This window comes from Aquarana catesbeiana, linkage group LG09 (assembly GCF_042186555.1).
Source record: "Aquarana catesbeiana isolate 2022-GZ linkage group LG09, ASM4218655v1, whole genome shotgun sequence".
In the NCBI taxonomy this organism is placed as follows: Eukaryota; Metazoa; Chordata; class Amphibia; order Anura; family Ranidae; genus Aquarana; species Aquarana catesbeiana.
In genome coordinates, this window is record NC_133332.1 from 298680746 (window position 1) to 298699525 (window position 18780).

Below are 18780 nucleotides of genomic sequence, written 5' to 3' on the forward strand. Positions count from 1 at the left end.
TTACAATTTACATATTTGTTTTTTTTTTTTTTTTTTTTTTTTTTTTACATCTCTTTTTTTTGGGGGGGGGGGGCAGGGGGGAAGTGGACGGTGTCATATTTTTTTTTAATTATTATTATTATTATTATTTTTAACCTTTTAAATATTTATTACAATTATTTTTTATTTATTTTTTTATCAGCCCTATTAGGGGGCTTTGGTGACATCTCCATTTTGAGACAGGAAAATGGACTGAGGACACAGATTCCCTAGTCCCTTTTTCTGCAGCCTCAGCTGCACTGAAAATGAATGGAGAGGAGACAGCGGCTCCTTTTCATTAAACAGAAACATCGTAAACACAGTTTACGATGCTCAGTTATGAATGAACAGTCAGCGATCACTGACTCTGTGCATTCAGAAAAGGAAGGAGCCAATAAATGATATTTACTGGCTCCTTCCTCCACTCTCCATTCTGACAGATCTGGGACAAGGGGAGGGGGACCTGAGGAGGACCCAGAGAGAGGGAGGAGCACATGGGGGAGCCAGAGGAGATAATGGAGGAGGACCTGGGAAGCCAGAGGAGGACAAAGGGGATGATCGGTGTGGAGGTGGGGGCAGTTACAGGCACCGATCTCCCTGTATAGCTTTCAATAAAGCAGCTGACAGCCATGGCAGGGAGAGGAGGAGAAGCGGCTGTCAGGTGCTTTATTGAAAGCTATACAGGGAGATCGGTACCTGTAATTGCCCCCACCACCGATCACCTGTGAGGCTGCTACGCTGAGGACGCCTGGCCCGATACAACTGGTATCATATCAGGCCTCGGAGCATTTTCAAGAGTACAGATACTCTTGCAAATGCTCAGTATTGGCACTGATACTAGTATCAGTGCAACCCTAATAAGTACTGACACAGAACTCTCATAGGTCTTTTGCGCATGGCACCAACAAGAGAACATAACATTTGAAGGTGGCAGGAAGTGTCAGTATCAGCAGACAAGAGGGGCAGGCCATCAAGTTAATCTGAATGTGCTTTGTACAGGTTTACTTTAGGTCTGCAGAGATCTAATACCCCTAATTTGGATTAGAATATGAGCCCATAGATCACACACATTGAACTGTACATAAACCTCCTTTTCTCACACTTGATATCTATCTGTTCTACCCTCAGGAAGAGCAGCGAGGAGGCAGAGCGGGAACGGCAGAAAGTCATATCTTTAGCAGAGATGAAGGAATCAGGTCTGCTGCAGTTCTACATCTCCCGCGAGTGGCTCAATAAATTCAACACATTCGCAGAGCCTGGACCAATCAGCAACCAGAGCTTCCTATGCTCACATGGAGGTATGGCACATGTATTGAGTGCATTGGTCATATCATTTGCATTAGATTTATAGCTTGGGCTGTTCATTTGGGGCATTGAGCATTAATATGGACACATCCACACACACTGCTGCATTTTCTGTATAATAAAAAGCACATTAACCACTTGCCTACTGGGCACTTACGCCCCCTTCCTACCCAGGCCAATTTTCAGCTGTCACGCTTTGAATGACAATTGTGCGGTCATGCGATGCTGTACCCAAACAAAATTTTTATCATTTTTTTCACACAAATAGAGCTTTCTTTTGGTGGTATTTAATCAGCACTTGGGGTTTTTTATTTTTTTGCTTAAAGAAACAAATTTTGAAAAAAAAAAAATGTTTTTTTGTCTTTTTTTTCATTTTCATAGTTTGTTATAAAATTTTGCAAACCGGTAATTTTTCTCCTTCGCTGATGTACACTGATGAGGCTGCACTGATGGGCACTGATGAGGTGGCAATGATGAGGCGGCACTGATGGGCACTGATGAGGTGGCAATGACGAGGCTGCACTGATAGGTGCAGCGCGATCACGGGAGGACGTCTGTTGACACCCTACCGGCACTGGAAGCCCGTGCTGTAACAGTCATTCGGCTATAGCGCAGGCAGAAAGTGGTTAATAATAATTCATGTATCTTGTTACGCTGTTGAACCCTCTAACCCACGTTCAGACTTTCTATCTACTATTTTTTGTAGGAATTCCTCCTAACAAGTATCATTATATTGATGACCTGGTGGTAATCCTGCCTCCGAATGTTTGGGAATATTTGTACAATAGGTAATTATGCCACTTTATTTATTCTATGTGTGGCATCTAATACTGTTACGATTGTTAATATTCTGACTTTCTTGATGTTAGACTGTGAACAACAGTATTTAGAGTGAGTTATACATTATTTCAGTTTGTAAACGCTGTTTGATGTCTGCCCGAGATGTAGAATGATTACTTTATTGTAGTATTAGCCCAGGTTCACACTGCTGCATCATGAAAGTTGCGTAACTTTCGATTGCCCTGCAATTTCAGTCCGACTTTGATCTGACTTAATGTGAATTTTTACACCCTGTGGCATTGAAGTCAGACCAAAGTAGTGCAGGAACCTTTTCTAAAGTCGGACAGGTTTGTGTAGTATCAGTTAAGACAGCTGTCATAGGGAAACATTGAATTTCACATCTCAACTGACTTGGGGTCTCACAAGCCTGATCCTATTTCAGTGTGAAACGAGCTTTATGCAGTATATATAGTATATGTAGTGGAGCGGTACATGCATTCCAGTAGTGGTAAGTGCCTGGGTGCTTCCAATAAAAGTAGGTATATTCCAATGCTATAATAATGGTCACCGTTCTACCTCTCTAAACTAAGCACTGCAATCTCCATATCTGATCCAGTGATCTCCATATCTGATCCAGTGATCTCCATATCTGATCCAGTGATCTCCATATCTGATCCAGTGATCTCCATATCTGATCCAGTGATCTCTATATCTGATCCAGTGATCTCTATATCTGATCCAGTTGTGACAAGATAGCTGTATTTTACGATCTTCATAGAATTAGCAGACAGTGACTCAAACCAAATGAAATCCTGCAGATCTTTTAAAGATTTTTAATCCAGAAAACTTGTGTGGATTATAAGAGATGACCATCAGCATGAGGTCAAAAAAAGCATAGTGTGCCTAGCTGCAGCAGAATACAGTACATGTGGTGAATGGAGGCTAAAGAAAGAAGAAGAAAAAGAAGGATGGGACTAACTACATAGAGCATCCCCTAGCTAGGAGTAAGGTAGGGGCAAAATTATTTAAAGGCAAACAATGTATGTGTAACATGATAGAAACTCTCAGACCCACAGAACTTGACAAGAGAAAGAACAACACTAGTTTGATGTTTTGTAAAGGGGAAAAAATAAAATTAAAAAATGGGACTATATACAGTGGGTTTAAAAAGTCTACAAACCCCTGTTAAAATATCAAGCTTCTGTGATGTAAAAAAAATGAGACAAAGATAAATTATTTCATAACTTTTTCCACCTTAAGTGTCGGTTCACACAGGGGCGACTTGTCAAGTCGCCTCCCGTTCTGTACAATGGAACCGTTCTAATAGGAGCGACGCAAGTCGCTCCGACTTAGAAAAAGGTTCCTGTACTTCTTTTGGGGCGACTTGAGGCGACTTGCATAGACTTCTATACAGAAGTCGTTTTGCAAGTCGCCGTGGATGTCGTGTGCAGGTCGCCTCGGTGAGGCGACCTGCAAGTCGTGCCGCCCCTGTGTGAACTGGGGCTTAATGTGACCTATAAACTGTACAACTCAGTTGAACAACAAACTGAAATCTTTTAGGTGGAGGGAAGTAAAAATAAAAAACTAAAATAATATGGTTGCATAAGTTTGCACACCTTAAACTAATACTTTGTTGAAGCACCTTTTGATTTTATTACAGCACTCAGTCTTTTTGGGGATGAGTCTATATCAGCATGACACATCTTGACTTGGCAATATTTGCCCACTCTTCTCTGCAAAAACACTCCAAATCTGTCAGAATATGATGGCATCTGCTGTGCACAGCCCTCTTCAGATCACCCCACAGATTTTCAATTGGATTCAGGTCTGGGATCTGGCTGGGCCATTCCAAAACTTTAATCCTCTTCTGGTGAAGCCATTCCTTTGTTGATTTGGATGTATACTTTGCGTCATTGTCATGCTGAAAGATGAAGTTCCTCTTCATGTTCAGCTTTCTAGCAGAAGCCTGAAGGTTTTGTGCCAATATTGACTGGTATTTGGAACTGTTCATAATTCCCCCTACCTTCACTAAGGCCCCTGTTCCAGCTGAAGAAAAACAGCCCCAAAGCATGATGCTGCCACCACCATGCTTCACAGTGGGTATGGTGTTCTTTTGGTGATGTGCAGTGTTGTTTTTGCGCCAAACATATCTTTTGGATTTATGGCCAAAAATTTCAACCTTAGTTTCATCAGACCATAACACATTTTCCCACATGGTTTTGGGAGACTTCAGATGTGTTTTTGCAAAATTTAGCCAGGCTTGGATATTTTTTACTTTGTAAGAAAAGTCTTCTGTCTTGCAACTCTACCCCATAGCCCAGACATATGAAGAATATGGGAGATTGTTGTCACATGTACCACACAGCCAGTAGTTGCCAGATATTCCTGCAGCTCCTTTAATGTTGCTGTAGGCCTCTTGGCAGCCTCCCTGACCAGTTTTCTTCTTGTCTTTGCATCAATTTTGGAGGGACGTCCAGTTCTTGGTAATGTCAATGTTGTGCCATATTTTCTCCACTTGATGATGACTGTCTTCACTGTGTTCCATGGTATATCTAATGCCTTGGAAATTCTTTTGTACCCTTCTCCTGACTGATACCTTTGAACATTGAGATCCCCTTGATGCTTTGGAAGCTCTCTGCGGACCATGGTTTTTTCTGTAGAATGCAACTAAGAAAATGTCAGAAAAACGAAAAAAGTACTCTTGCGCACTGGTGTGTTAGCTAAAAAAGTTCAAGAAGGACTATGGACTTCGGCTTTGCTGCTCTCGAAGGATGGGATTATCCTAATAGTGAAAAACAAAGAAAGAAACAAGAGAGCGCACCAGCCTAGCGCATTATCCTTAGCAAGTTTAATGAATTAAAAACAAGGTAAAAAGCTACTCACAAAAGTCGCAGGTAAAATTGCATATCGAACGCACAAAGGCAATAGTTCCAGTGGTAGGCAGCTGTCCAGGTCCCAGGAGGGAGGCACACGGACCGCCGCTGGCTTAGCCAGCGGCGGTCCGTGTGCCTCCCTCCTGGGACCTGGACAGCTGCCTACCACTGGAACTATTGCCTTTGTGCGTTCGATATGCAATTTTACCTGCGACTTTTGTGAGTAGCTTTTTACCTTGTTTTTAATTCATTAAACTTGCTAAGGATAATGCGCTAGGCTGGTGCGCTCTCTTGTTTCTTTCTTTGTTTTTAAGAAAATGTCAGGAAAGACCTACTAGAACTTTATTTGTGGTTAATCAGAGGCACTTTAAATGATGGCAAGTTTCCTATTTAACATGAGCTTGAATGTGATTGCTTAATTCTGAACACAGCTACATCCCCAGTTATAAGAGGGTGTGCACACCACATTATTTTAGTTCTCTTTTTTTTTTCCACCCCCCCAAAAAAGATTTCAGTTTGTTTTTCGATTGAGTTGTACAATTGTTAGGTCACATTAAAGGTGGAAAAAGTTATGAAATTATTTATCTTTATCTCATATTTTATATCACAGAAACCTGACATTTTAATGGGTATGTAGACTTTTTATATAAATTGTAGGCCAAACACGGAGTCTATAAACCATACATAAAATCATGAAAGTTTACTGTACAACATATTTAAAAAGCTCATTGTCATGAATCTGCAGTAATGTTTCACACCACGTCTGTCTGCTTACCTCTGGTCTGTGTATCAGCTTTAGGAACTGCACTCTCACACCTGAATGTTTAAGTAATGTTCTCTCTCAACATGGCTCCACCCTAGCCTCTAACAGGAAACTTCGTTGCCCAAGCAATAGTGTGTTTAGGCCCCCCAGTGTGTTTCTTGCCGTGTGCTTTACGTTTGTGTCTGTGTATCGACTTTGGCCTGTGTCCTGACTATCCCTGTCTGCTTGTAGCCCTGACCTTTGGCGTGTTCTCCTGTCCATCCCTGTCTGTTTGTTACCCCGACCCCTGGCTTTCTCTTCTGACTATTTATTGTTGCCCTGCACTGCTGCTTCCTCTCCATCCACCAGAGCCTGCCGTGAGTGTGAGCTGGGAGACCCTGGGGGGGCGTGACCTGCAGTCAGCTGAAGCGAAGGCCATCCTCACCATCAGAGGCCCTGGTGAAAACCTGCTGACTCTTAGACTCCGCACCCTGGGGTATCTTATGCTCTAGCTCCCTGTTTGATCTATGTCGGTGCTCAGGTGGAGCTGCTTTCCTGAACCACCCAGAGCTCCATCCGCAGCACTCAGCCGAAGGGTCCACAAGCTTAGCGGTGTGCTCCTGACCCCAGTGGTATGCATCTGTCACCTGGACTCAGGTGACCTGACACTCATACCGCATGTATGCATATTTATGTTTAAAAACCAGTAATGTCGTTAGGTAGAGTCAACCGTATATATTCATACAACAGTAAATGTTAACATGCTTTACAAATTTCAATGCTGGTTAGAAGGCCTCATGTCAACGCTTTTCGCCCAACATTGGCTTTATCATGATGCATGAAAACATTACAGCCGTGATCTCAGCATCGGTACACTTGGGCGCATATGGTATTGAATCTATCCTGTGAAAAAATGAAATTAAAGCAACTGCACTAGTCCCTTAAACATAAGAATACAAATCAACAAATATTAATACAGTACTTAACAGTTCCTGACCATCACATAAACTTCATTGCATTCAGTGATATCTCTTATAATTATTGTCCAATCAAAAGTCCCAAGTGGTTAAACCCCACTGTACAAGTGCTGGTGCTCTGTGACAAAATTACTTTTGGTGCTTGATCCACATAGTGCATACGGTGCCCCACATGAAATTGCACTCACCAGAATCTATTGACCAACTATCTCTAGTTTGGTCAAACTTAACTGTGGGTTATGTGTCCTTTTAAGTATGTTGTCTAATGTGCTAAGTTCATTCGATAGTCGAGATCCAGAAGTACCATTCAAAGGGAAGTTATAAAAAGAAGCTCCATAGTGTAAAACCATTATGACAGATTTATTTTAAAACAGAGAAGGTAAGTATTACACTTACTTGTTTCTGGCACCCCTTTAAGTACAGTATGTTGTCTCCTGGAGCTTTGCCTGCGTCACCGTAACGTAACTTCCCCCAGACGCCATCTTTGATCGGGGACCCGAGCCACGCTTCTGAATACGGGAGTAACACAGCGGGCCCCGTAAACAACCAATGCTGCAGACACCGGGTGCCAGGTTCTAACAAGGACCGAAACAAGTGTGTGTAATAATTACCTTCTCTCTTTTTAAAATTAATTTGTCATAATGGTTTTATACTATGGGCTTCCTTTTATCATTTTCCTATGAATGGTACTTCTAGATTTTGACTATCGAATTAACTCAGCACATTAGATAACATATTTAAAGGGGACATGCCCCACAGTTAAGTTTGACTAAACTAGAGATAGTTGGTCAATAGATTCTGGTGAGTGCAATTTCATGTGGGTTACCATATGCACTGTGAGGTTCAAGCACCAAAAGTAATTTTGTCACAAAGCACCTGCACTTGCACAGTGGGGTTTACCCACTTGGGAATTTTTATTGATTGGACAATAACTATAAGAGATATCACTGAATGCGAATAAGTTTATGTGATGGTCAGGAACTGTCAAGCAATGTATGAATATTAATTGTTGGTTTCGATTCTTATGGTTAAGGGATTAGCACGGTTGCTTTCATTTCATTTTTTCAATGAATTTTATTAACACTGATACACTTACAACTGCAGCAGTCCATTTCTTGCTTTTTTTTTTTTTTACACAGGTTTACACCTAACATGGTTTGTCAATTAATATCCTTGGTGCTGAACCAATTACCTTTACATTTAATCTATCCTGGACTCTCCTTGATATGTCGATGCCCACCCTGGGGTTTTTCTGCATGGTGGTGCTTGGGTGCTGAGATCACAGCTGTAATGTTTTCATGGGTCCTGATAAAGCCAATTTTGGGCAAAACACGTTGATACGTAAGGACTTCTAACCAGCATTGAAATTTGCAAAGCATGTTAGCATTTACTGTTGTATAAATATATATACAGTTGACTCTACCTATAAGCTCAACCACATAACTGGTTTCTGACCATATAAATACGCATACATGTTGTATGATCTTTTTAAATATGTTGTACAATAAAATTCATGATTTTATCTATGGTTTATAGACATATAGTCCGATTTTTTTTTTTTTTTTTCCCTTTACAATATATACAGTACGTATGTTGGCCATTTTTGGCAACTTTATTTCTCTCTATAGTTTCATGTTTGGAGGGTGGCGCCTCACAGAAATATCAGACCAGTATTAAATTGGTTGATGTTCTTTGTCATTTAAAGTCCTGTCCACATATATATATATATATATATATATATATATATATATATATATATATATATATAATACGCACACCAATCAGCCATAACAGTATGCCACCTACTAGAGAGTGCAAAATTTGGTGCAGCTTTGCAAAGAAAAGCTTCCAGGTTTTATTGTCAAAGCTTAATTGAACAAGCTGAAGTTCGAAGCTGATTGGCTACCCTGCACAGCTGCACCGGATTTTGCACTTTCCAGTTTTAGTAAATCAACTCCAATGTCCATTTAGTTCAACCAATAAAAAAGGGAAAACAATTTTTTTTTTTTTTACAATCCTATATACACAATCTCATAACTACAGTTGATCTTGAATTGATCAGACCAGGCCACCTTCTTCCATTGCTCTTTGGTCCAGTTCTGATGCTTACAATCCCTTTGTAGGCATTTTTAGCTGTAGACAAGGGTCAGCATGGGCACCCTGACGCAGGCCTATATGCAACAAAATGCAATGCACTCTGTGTTCTGGCACCTCTCTATTGGAATCAGAATGAACTTTTTCAGCAGTTTAAACTACAGTAGCCCATCTATTGGATCTGACTACATGGGACCTCAGGGTCAACATGTTCACTTGCTGCCTAATAGAGATAATCAATGTTATTCAGTTTACCTGTCGGTGGTTGTGATGTTATGGCTGATTGGTGTATACTGTTATATAGAGATTATACTATTCAGAGATAAATGATCAGTAAGCCTGTGCCTTGGCTGCTTCTGATTGGATGAGATCTGTCTTTGGCAGCTCTGTGACACCATCTGCTGATTTCTTTGCAGATTTGGAGGCGGCCCAGCTGTGAACCATCTCTATGTTTGCTCAATATGTCAGGTGGAAATCGAAGCTTTGGCGAAGCGCCGGAAAACCGAGATTGACACCTTTATTAAGGTGATAGAAGGCTGCGAAATGTGATGTACCCTCTGTGTGAACATTTCTTGTCGCTGTTTGCAGAGCTGCTAAAATCCCCTATGCTGTACTGTCATTGTATACTGACATTTCCTTAGTACACAGTTTTCACTTGGAGCGGAATCCTGTGTCCTCTGTCCCAGTGCTATGTAATCTCCAGAGGTCGTCAAAGCTAAATTCCAAGTAGATATAAAAACAAAATGAAATGAGTTGTGCATTGCTTTAGAAATGGTAAAAGTGTATCTAAACTCAAATACAGAATTGTAATATATTGTAGCTCACCACTCCTTAGCTGTGGTTAGTGCGTTATTTTTACAGACTTCTCTTCCCATATTTCTTCCTGATGATCCTCCCAGTAACATACTTCCTGTCCTAGAGTGACAACGCTCACTCCCTGTACTGAAGCTATGGAGGACATACAAAAGTACAGGAAATATGTGGGACTTTACATGTATCTCCTTGCAGTGGCAGCTGGTGCTCAATATTTTTTTTTTGGGGGGGGGGGGGGGCAGCAAACAAACCTGCCCCCCCTCACTCGCACCACCGCCACCCGCTGCCGCCAGTGCCCCCCCCCATTAGTACCGCCGCTACCCGCCACTCTGCCTGGGGACGGACAGGAAGGCAGCGGCTTTACCTTGGGAGATGTCCACCAGACTCACTAGCAGTGTGGCTGCTTCGGTGTTCCATGGCGAGGTGGAGGCTAAGCCGGGTTGAATCCAAGGCAGGAGCGCCGGATACCTCTGTGGCCAATACACACTCCTGCCGGGCTTCTGACTGGGAGGACCCGCTCCAACAGGCGTTGCTCCTCCTTCCGGCCCGCTTCCTGATTGGCCGGGAGGAGAAGGAGGAAGACATTAGTGAATATTAATTGGGTGGGCTCATGTGCTTAAACCCCCCCCCATTGAAATCCATGCATCCGACACTCTGCATGGATTAGGGGGGCGGTGCCCCATATGAAGCCGCTGCCACTGCCTCCTTGGGTATAATACAGACAAGGACAGACTGGTTGACAGTCAGACAAGGACTAGATATATAAAAATCTAACATTTTATTGGAAATATCACAAATATTAAAAGAAGTTAAAAACATATCCATAGGTTAGCCATCCAACATAATTTGTTTTCTGGCTTTAGGATCTGTTTATAGAGCCAACGCGTTTCACGGGCAATCCCAATTCATCAGGGCCTCGGATCTTATTAAAGAGTACTGTAAACGTGTACATTAGATGGAAGATAGAAACTATTAGATGGGCACCTTAATGATCACAACATACAGGGATATACAATGTACTATTGACATAAACACAAGCACACACACCACAGGTTGAACTAGATGGGCTGGTGACCTTTTTCGACCTCACCAACTATGTAAAAATTAATTGTTTGGAGGTGAAAAAGCCTGCCAGGCCCGTGGGGAAACCAACCAAGAACCACTTGAGGGATACGCCACATCCAAAACTAGGGAATGATATAAAGAGGACTATGGATCAGAAGGAAGGTTGGTATTGATGCCCAAACTAAAATCTAAAGTACTATATCTTTTATATCTGGCATCTTACAAAGGGTCTGACATGGAGAACCATCTTAACTTCCTTTTGATCCATAGTCCTCTTTGTGGACATAAGATAAATTCCCCATCCAGGAGGTTTGGAAAAACACTTCACATCCAAAAATAGGGAATGATATATCACTCAAGGGGTTTCTGGTTGGTTTCCCCAAGGGCCTGGCAGGCTTTTTTACCACCAAGCAATTCATGTACACGTTTACAGTACTCTATAATAAGAATCGGGCCCCTAATGAAGCAGGATTGCCAGAAGTTTAGCTTCAATTACATTTTTTAATTACAGCCAGTGCAGGGTACCAAAATGTGTCCTTTATATCATTGTAATAAGATCCCCTGCACAGCAGGACTCAGGCTGAATTGAGTACCAGGAGCTGGTGGGACTCTTCTACATTGCACCGTGCTGCCAGTCTAACACAGGAAGCATACAAGATTTTCCATCTTGCCCATACAGGATATAGAGGTATCTACTCTGGCCATTAGGAAAGGTTTAGACTTTTTCTTGTAATAACGCTGTTGCACTACAGCTGTGTACAGCATAAGCCTCGGAAAGTACCTGGAGTAAACATGCGCAACATTCAAAGTTATGAATCCACTTTGGTGGCTAAGAGTATCAGGGAGGTCCTTATTTAGCACATAGGGATCTATGTGAACATTGCAGTGTCAGCAATGTGTAACTATAGATAAGTCAGTGCGGCCTTACCTGACCTGATCCTAAGGGAGGGTAATGCAGAGTACACCGCTAATGCTACCATGATGTGTTTCCTTTGTCTTATAGCTAAATAAAGCATTCCAGGCAGAGGAGTCTCCCAGTGTCATCTACTGTATCAGCATGCAGTGGTTTCGGGAGTGGGAAGCCTTTGTCAAAGGCAAGGACAATGGTAAGGCTGTGCCATCTCTTTCATCCCAGCCATAAGAAGTCTAGAACTATAGTGGGTTAATTTGTGAGTTTGAAGACCTTTTCACAGATAGAATTATTGAAAATCTCATTCATTTTCTTTCTCTTTGTCCTAGACCCTCCAGGTCCAATAGACAACACTAAGGTGGCATTGACAAAGAGCGGAGGATTTGTGCAGCCAAAGCAAGGTGAGAATGTACATTGGCTATCCCATTGATCGTAGCTGTGTCTGATTATATACCATTTCATCTGAAATGATCACGTAGTGATTACAGGTCACTGTGTCTGTATTAGGACCAGTGGGTGGCTGCTCCTCTATATCATGTGTGAACCACTATATGTTTTGCACCCACAGTATAATAGGTTTCTCTTATAGTGCAATAAGACTGTCCTCTGCTTTTCTATTTGGAAGCCATGCTGTCAGCACACAGACAGGAATTGACACATCGTTTTCTAGGATGTCAAATCCCTGGCTGCCTATTATCTGCTTCAGTAGATGCTTTGTAAAAGTGGCATTGGGTATTCATTTAGCTTCATTTCTCACTAATATTCTACTCTTTACATAAATCCAGTGTTTTTTGTTTGGCTGAATGTGTCCCAGGCTAGTGAGAGCAGTTTGTGCATACCTGACCTGTCAGATAGACCTTTGTGTGGCTTGTAGATAAATATACCTGTATTAGGAGCTCTAGCTTTCCCCGCGGTGGGAGACTACAGCTACAGTGAGGAAAAAAGTATTTGATCCCCTGCTGATTTTGTACATTTGTCCACTGACAAAAAAATGATCAGTCTATAATTTTAATGGTAGGTTTATTTTAACAGTGAGAGGCAGAATAACAACAAACATATCCAGAAAAACGTTTTTTTTTTTTTTTTTAAGTTATAAATTGATTTGCATTTTAATGAGTGAAATACGTATTTGATCCCCTATCAATCAGCAAGATTTCTGGCTCCCAGGTCTCTTCTATGCAGGTAACAAGCTGAGATTAGGAGCACTCTCTTAGACTCCTTTCAGACTGAGGCGCTTTTTGTTTTAGCGCTAAAAATAGCACCTGTAAAGTGCCTCTCATGTCTCCCTAGTGTGAAAGCCCAAGTTCTTTCACACTGGGGCAGTTGAAATGAATGGGCCAATTGAAATGAATGGGCAGCGCTGCCAAAGCGATTCTGCAGCGCCGCAACACGTGCGCTTTTAACCCTTTCTTTGGCTGCTAGCGGGGGTTAAAAGCACCCCGCTAGCGACTGAAAAGCACCGCTAAAACTAGCGAGGAGGAGGTAGAAAAAAGGAGGGGGGGGGGGATAAAGGGGATGGTAAGGGGAGATGGAAGAGGAGGAAAAGGGAGGGGAGAGAAAAGGGGAGGGAAAAATAGGAAGGGGAAAAAAAGGGGGGGGGGGAACAAAAGGGGTGAGGGAAAAAAAAAGAATAAAGAAAAACATTTTTTTTTTTGTATGAATGAAACATGATGTGATTCTTTTTTTTAAATCAAGTTGTCTGTATATATGTACACAGATACAGAAATAGTTAATTTACCTCCTGTTCATTCAAACACCATGGGGGATGGTCTCTGGTTTCTTTGTACTGTGTAAGAGAAATGAACAACCAAAAGAAGCTCAGGCAAACAGGTAGAGAACATACAGACCAGTGAGGATAGTGTCTTTGGTGGTAAATGAGCCCAATACACCAGTGCTGCAGGGCTACAGTACGAAGGACTGGTCCCCTTCCATCAATGAAAGAAAGGCAAAAGTGGTATTGAATGGACTCCAGTCCTCACCTGATCTGCTTTTCTTGCCTTTTCCAGGTGCTGATTATGGCCAAATCTCTGAAGAAACATGGAATTACCTGTACGTTATTTATGGTGGAGGCCCAGAGATAGCCATACGACAAACCATTGCACTGCCACAAGAGTTGGACAGTTTACATGGGGAGCAGAAGATAGAAGCAGAGACACGGGCTGGCTAGCAATGACCAAAGTAACGACTCTTATTTTATGTTTTAAATAGATCCTAATTATAAGTGCATCTAGGAGCAGTGGCGTTTTGGCACAAAAAACACTAGACATGCTTAAACGCGTGTAAATGCGCCTAAACTCTAGGCATGTTTAGTGCTTGAGTGCTAATTTGATTCAGTGTCCAAAATAAATTATTTATTCTGGCTAATTAAATTAATGTCCAATTGCTTGACGCGGGAACACACTTTTACAAGCATCTGGTGGCTTTTTTGGCCAAAACGCGACTGCCAGGAGGTGTCTTCTATGGAAGGTAAGAAATTGTCAGTGTAAATAATGCCCTAAACTGAGAAAATGTACCATTTTAAGAAAAAAATAAGGACACTTTGAAACTGATGGCAGCAATATGTCTTAAAAAAGTTGGTACAGGGAAACAAAAAGCTGGCAAAGTAAGTGGTACTAACATGGAAGAGCTGGATGAACATTTTGCAGGGAATTAGGTTAATTAGCAAGGGGTTGGTAAAAGTATAAAAAGAACATCCTAGAGAGTCAGAGTGTCTCAGAAGTAAAGATGGGCAGAGGTGCACCAATCTGTGAGAAGCTGCGTCAAAAATTTTGGAACACTTTCAGAATACTGTAATGTTCCTTGATGTAAACTTGCAAAGACTTTATATCATCATCAGCTACAGTACATAATAAAAAATGGTTCTGAGAATCTAGAGAAATCTTCGTGGGACAAGGCCGAAACGCAATATGATCTTCGGGCCCTCAGACGGCACTGCATTAAAGACGGCCATGATTCTGTGATGGACATTATTACTGCATGGGCTCAGGAATACTTCCAAGAATAACTGTCTATGAGCAAAGTTCGCTGTGCCATCCAAAAATGAAGGAAAAAGCGATATCATGCAAAAAATAAGCCATATCTGAATATGATCTAGAAACATTGCCATCTTCTTTGGGCCAAAGCTAATTTAAAATGGTCTGTTGCAAAGTGGAAAACTGTTCTGTGGTCACACAAATCCAAATTTGACATTCTTTTTGGCAACCATGGGCAGCGCGTTCTCTGGACTAAAGAGGGACTTTCCAACTTATCAGCACTCAGTTCAAAAGCCTGTATCTCTGATGGTATGGGAGGCATTCGTGCATATGGAATGGGCAGCTTGTAGATCTGGAAAAGGCACAAGCAATGCTGAAAGATATATCCAGGTTAGAGCAGCATATTCTCCCATCCAGACAACATCTTTTTCCGACAAGGCCTTGCATATTTCAGCAGGACCGTGCTAAATGGCAGAGCTGGAAGAACATTTTGCAGTTTATTAAGGTAATTAGCAAGGGGTTGGTAAAAGTATAAAAAGAACATCTTAGACAGTCAGAGTGTCTCAGAAAGTCACACAAATCAAAATTTGCCATTTTTTTGTTGGCAACCGTGGGCACTGTGTTCTCCAGACTAAAGAGAGGGACTTTCTGGCTTATCAGTACTCAGTTCAAAAGCCTGCATCTCTGATGGTATCGGGGTGCATATGGAATGGGCAGCTTGCAGATCTGCTGAAAGATATATCCAGTTTAGAGCAGCATATGCTCCCATCCTGACAACATCTTTTTCAGGGAAGGCTTTGCATATTTCGTCAGGACAATGCTAAACCACATACTGCATCTTTAACAGCATGGCTTCATAGTGGAAGGGTCTGGGTGCTCAACTGACCTGCCTGCAGTCCAGACCTTTTACCAACTGACAATATTTGGTGCATTTTGAAGCGACAAAGGCGACCCAGGACTGTTGAGCAGTTAGAATCCTATATCGGACAAGAATGGGACAACATTCCTCTCCCAAAACTTCAGCAACTTATCTCCTCAGTTCCCAGACGCTTAAAGAGTGTTGTTAAAGAAGAGGAGATGCTACACCATGGTAAACATGGCCCTGTCCCAACTTTTTTGAGACGTTGCTGCCATCAATTTCAAAATTACCTTATTTGGTTCTTAAGATGGTACATTTTCTCAGTTTAAACATTTGATATGTTTTCTATTGTGAATTTAATATGGGTTTATAAGATTTGCAAACCCTTGCATTTTGTTTTATGTCCCAGCTTTTTGGGAATTGGGCTTGTACTTCTTTACCTAGTATTTATTTTGTTCTCTCAGTTTTGCAATTCACACACCTCTGCTGCACAGAGACACCATTCTATTACTTTCTAGTTTAGCTTTACAGTTTCTTGGTCACCACCTTTGTTATTGGACAGAGGTGATGATGCTGATTGGATGGAAAATGAGCTTGCTGGAAGCAGAGGAGTGACACAGGAAGCTGAATTGCTAGAGAATTGCTCTTGGACTCGAGAGAAGTATGTATGGAGTTCCCCCTAGACCAGGGGTGTCAAACTCAATTTCATTGCGGGCCGCATCAGTATTATGGTTGCCCTCAACAGACCGGTTGTATCTGTAAGACTATAAAAATGTATCTACTCTTTAACATATTACATAATTGTCTCTGCATTTGATTATTACTGTATTTAGTAATATCTTATGACTCAAATTGTGAAGTGCAGGTGCACACCAGCACAGAGCTTTTTTCGTACTCCTGTAGCAGATGATACAAGTCTGAAGAAGAGGGTCTCACACTGCCAGTATCATCCACAAGAAACTTTATTGGAGAATGCTCAGACAGAACATGGTTCTGCCATGGATAATACTGGCGGCGTGAGACCCTCCTCTTCAGACTTACATCATCTTCTACAGTAGTGTGAATAAGCTGTGACGGGCAGGTGCACACCAGCACAGAGCCGAAGTACTGGATGATACTGGCTGTGTGTGACTATCCTTTTCAACTATAATAGAATTGTATTATTCTCATAATAGTTATAAGAAGGTGTCCAAAGCAACCCTCCCTTATGTCAGATGTCAAGAGCGCCCCACCATCAGAAGTCAAAGAGTCCTCCGCCCTCCTTTACATCACAGTGCATGCTCCTTACCTTGTGCTGCTGCCGGGAAGAAGCTAGGAGCGGAGCTGGGGAACAGAAAGCGCAGGGTCTGGAGGAAGACCAGAGGAGCAATGGAATCAGCTGCTGTAGTCTGCTGAATGCTGAGACCAGGGGAGGCGGAGACAAGGGGCTGCTGCGGCTGCACAGAGAGACGCAAGATCAGTAGGAGGAGTTCTATCTGCTGCCAACTACTGAGAGTAGGGGAAGGGGTCTGAGCCAAGCCGAGCCTGTCCGCAGCTGCACAGAGAAACGCAGGATCTGTTTTGGAGGAATTCTGTCCTTCTCTCCTCTGCCAACTGCTGAGACAAGGTGGGGCGGGGACTAGGGGGGTGCCACAGCTGCAGGAGAGGTGTGAGGGCCACATGAAATGGCCTGGCAGGCCAGATTTGGCCCCCCGGGCCTTTTAGTTGACACATGTGCCCCAGAGCTGAGGAATCCAATCAGCAGAAGGCTGGCATTAATCAAACACTATACTAGTGGCAAAGCAAGCCTGTACACCATTAGACGCAGGGCCTGTCCTGGAACGAGCATTGTAACTGATAAGCAATTCCTTGACATGATCCGTCTTATTTTTCATTGTCTGCCTCCTTTGTCTTGCAGGGTCACATGGACATGGAACCCTAGTGGTAGCGTTGACTGCTGTGCCAGATCACTGCACTCCTAGAAGCACCTTCAGATGAGCTGTGCACACAGACACTGTTTTATGCTTAGTATTGTTTGGATCTAATGTTACGGACAAGAACTTCCCAGGTCTTAGTTTACCAAACTGTGGATCAATATAGGCTGAAATTTACCAATGTAAAGATATTTATGCAGATCTTTAATGCAGGGGAAGGTAGAACGGTATGATTAGCATGCTGTCCATGTGTCAGAGGAGGACAACTGTTACAGAAAGGAGTAGCACTATGACGGCCTTGGAATTGCTTCGCCCTGCAGCCAGCTTGTCTTACTGTTAGTATTGCCTTGTTAATATAACACTCACTCCTCAGTCCGTTGGTGAAGGACAGAGAATAGGTACAGTTATCGTGCTGGAAATCATGTGCCGGCATCAGTGTCTGAAGGATCAGTTCACAGCTTGAGAATGAATGTTAAAGAGGACCAGTCTTTGCATAGCAGAATGCTGTAAAAGAGCAGGCTGCAGTTTGAGGTTGTTCACTTTAAAGTAAGCCCTTTTCTTATTCTAGGAAAGGCCCTCCCCCTGGATTGTATGCAACTTACTATAGCCGGACTAGGAGATCGGTTGTGGGAGAGTTCTGAGAAAGTGGCAGGAAAAAAGAGGAAGCTGCAAAGAGGTTTTGTCTTCAAAACAGCTTTTCAGAACCTAATTCTCCTTTAACCTAAACTCCTAGTGTTGCTATGGTAATGTGCTTGCAAGAATGGGGGGCTCACAAAACACAAAAAAAAATTAGAGGCTCCCCCAAATACATCCCTCAACCCAGCCTGGGCACGGATGACCTACGCAATAAAGGAAACTTGTGACTTGGTGAGCACTAATACCTGATTTTTACCCCTACACTACAGAAGTATGTACTACATTAATAAATGACTGTCCCTCTTTAATAAGTCATAAAAAGATTTACATAGCACTCCAACTGGAAGAACATAAAAGAAGCTGCATTTTAAAGGAAGCAATGTAAAATTTTATGGCCATATATGGCCTATGCTAGCAGGGGGGTGGAGCTGTGCAGACTAGGCCCACCTCTTGAATGGAGTTGCACTGATCCTTTACTATCGTGAAATGAGATCTGTTAGTAGGGGGCGGAGCTGTTTAGAGTAAGCCCGCCTCTCAGGTCTAGTTACCCTGATCCTTTTCCACCTTGATGGTCATATATGGCCTCTGCTAGCGGGGGCAGAGCTGTGTAGATTAGAACCGCCTCTCAGGTATAGTTGACCTGATCCTTTCCCACCTTGATATGTAGACTTTGCCTTCTTAGCTTTAAACCATGTGCTGTAATCTGCCTCATGTTTATGTTTCCTTCACTGTGAAGTGCATGCTGCTGTGTTCTAGTAATACTTAATGTACAGTATTACACAGCCCATGGGCTGCTGGGATATTCAATAAATTAACAAGTCTT

At 42.3% G+C, this 18780-nt stretch overlaps 1 protein-coding gene across 3 annotated transcripts in view; it reads left to right on the forward strand.

The window, feature by feature from the left end:
• Nucleotides 1-18780, forward strand: part of USP20 (ubiquitin specific peptidase 20) — a 113128-nt gene extending 94348 nt beyond the window's left edge. For all 3 annotated transcript variants that reach the window (XM_073600487.1, XM_073600490.1, XM_073600489.1), the window contains 7 exons: nucleotides 1147-1316; nucleotides 2030-2111; nucleotides 9206-9314; nucleotides 11671-11773; nucleotides 11907-11978; nucleotides 13584-13755; nucleotides 17306-18780. In XM_073600487.1, coding sequence (XP_073456588.1) covers nucleotides 1147-1316; nucleotides 2030-2111; nucleotides 9206-9314; nucleotides 11671-11773; nucleotides 11907-11978; nucleotides 13584-13744 — 697 coding nt within the window. In that variant the 3' untranslated portion in view covers nucleotides 13745-13755; nucleotides 17306-18780. The remainder of the gene's footprint in view (nucleotides 1-1146; nucleotides 1317-2029; nucleotides 2112-9205; nucleotides 9315-11670; nucleotides 11774-11906; nucleotides 11979-13583; nucleotides 13756-17305) is intronic.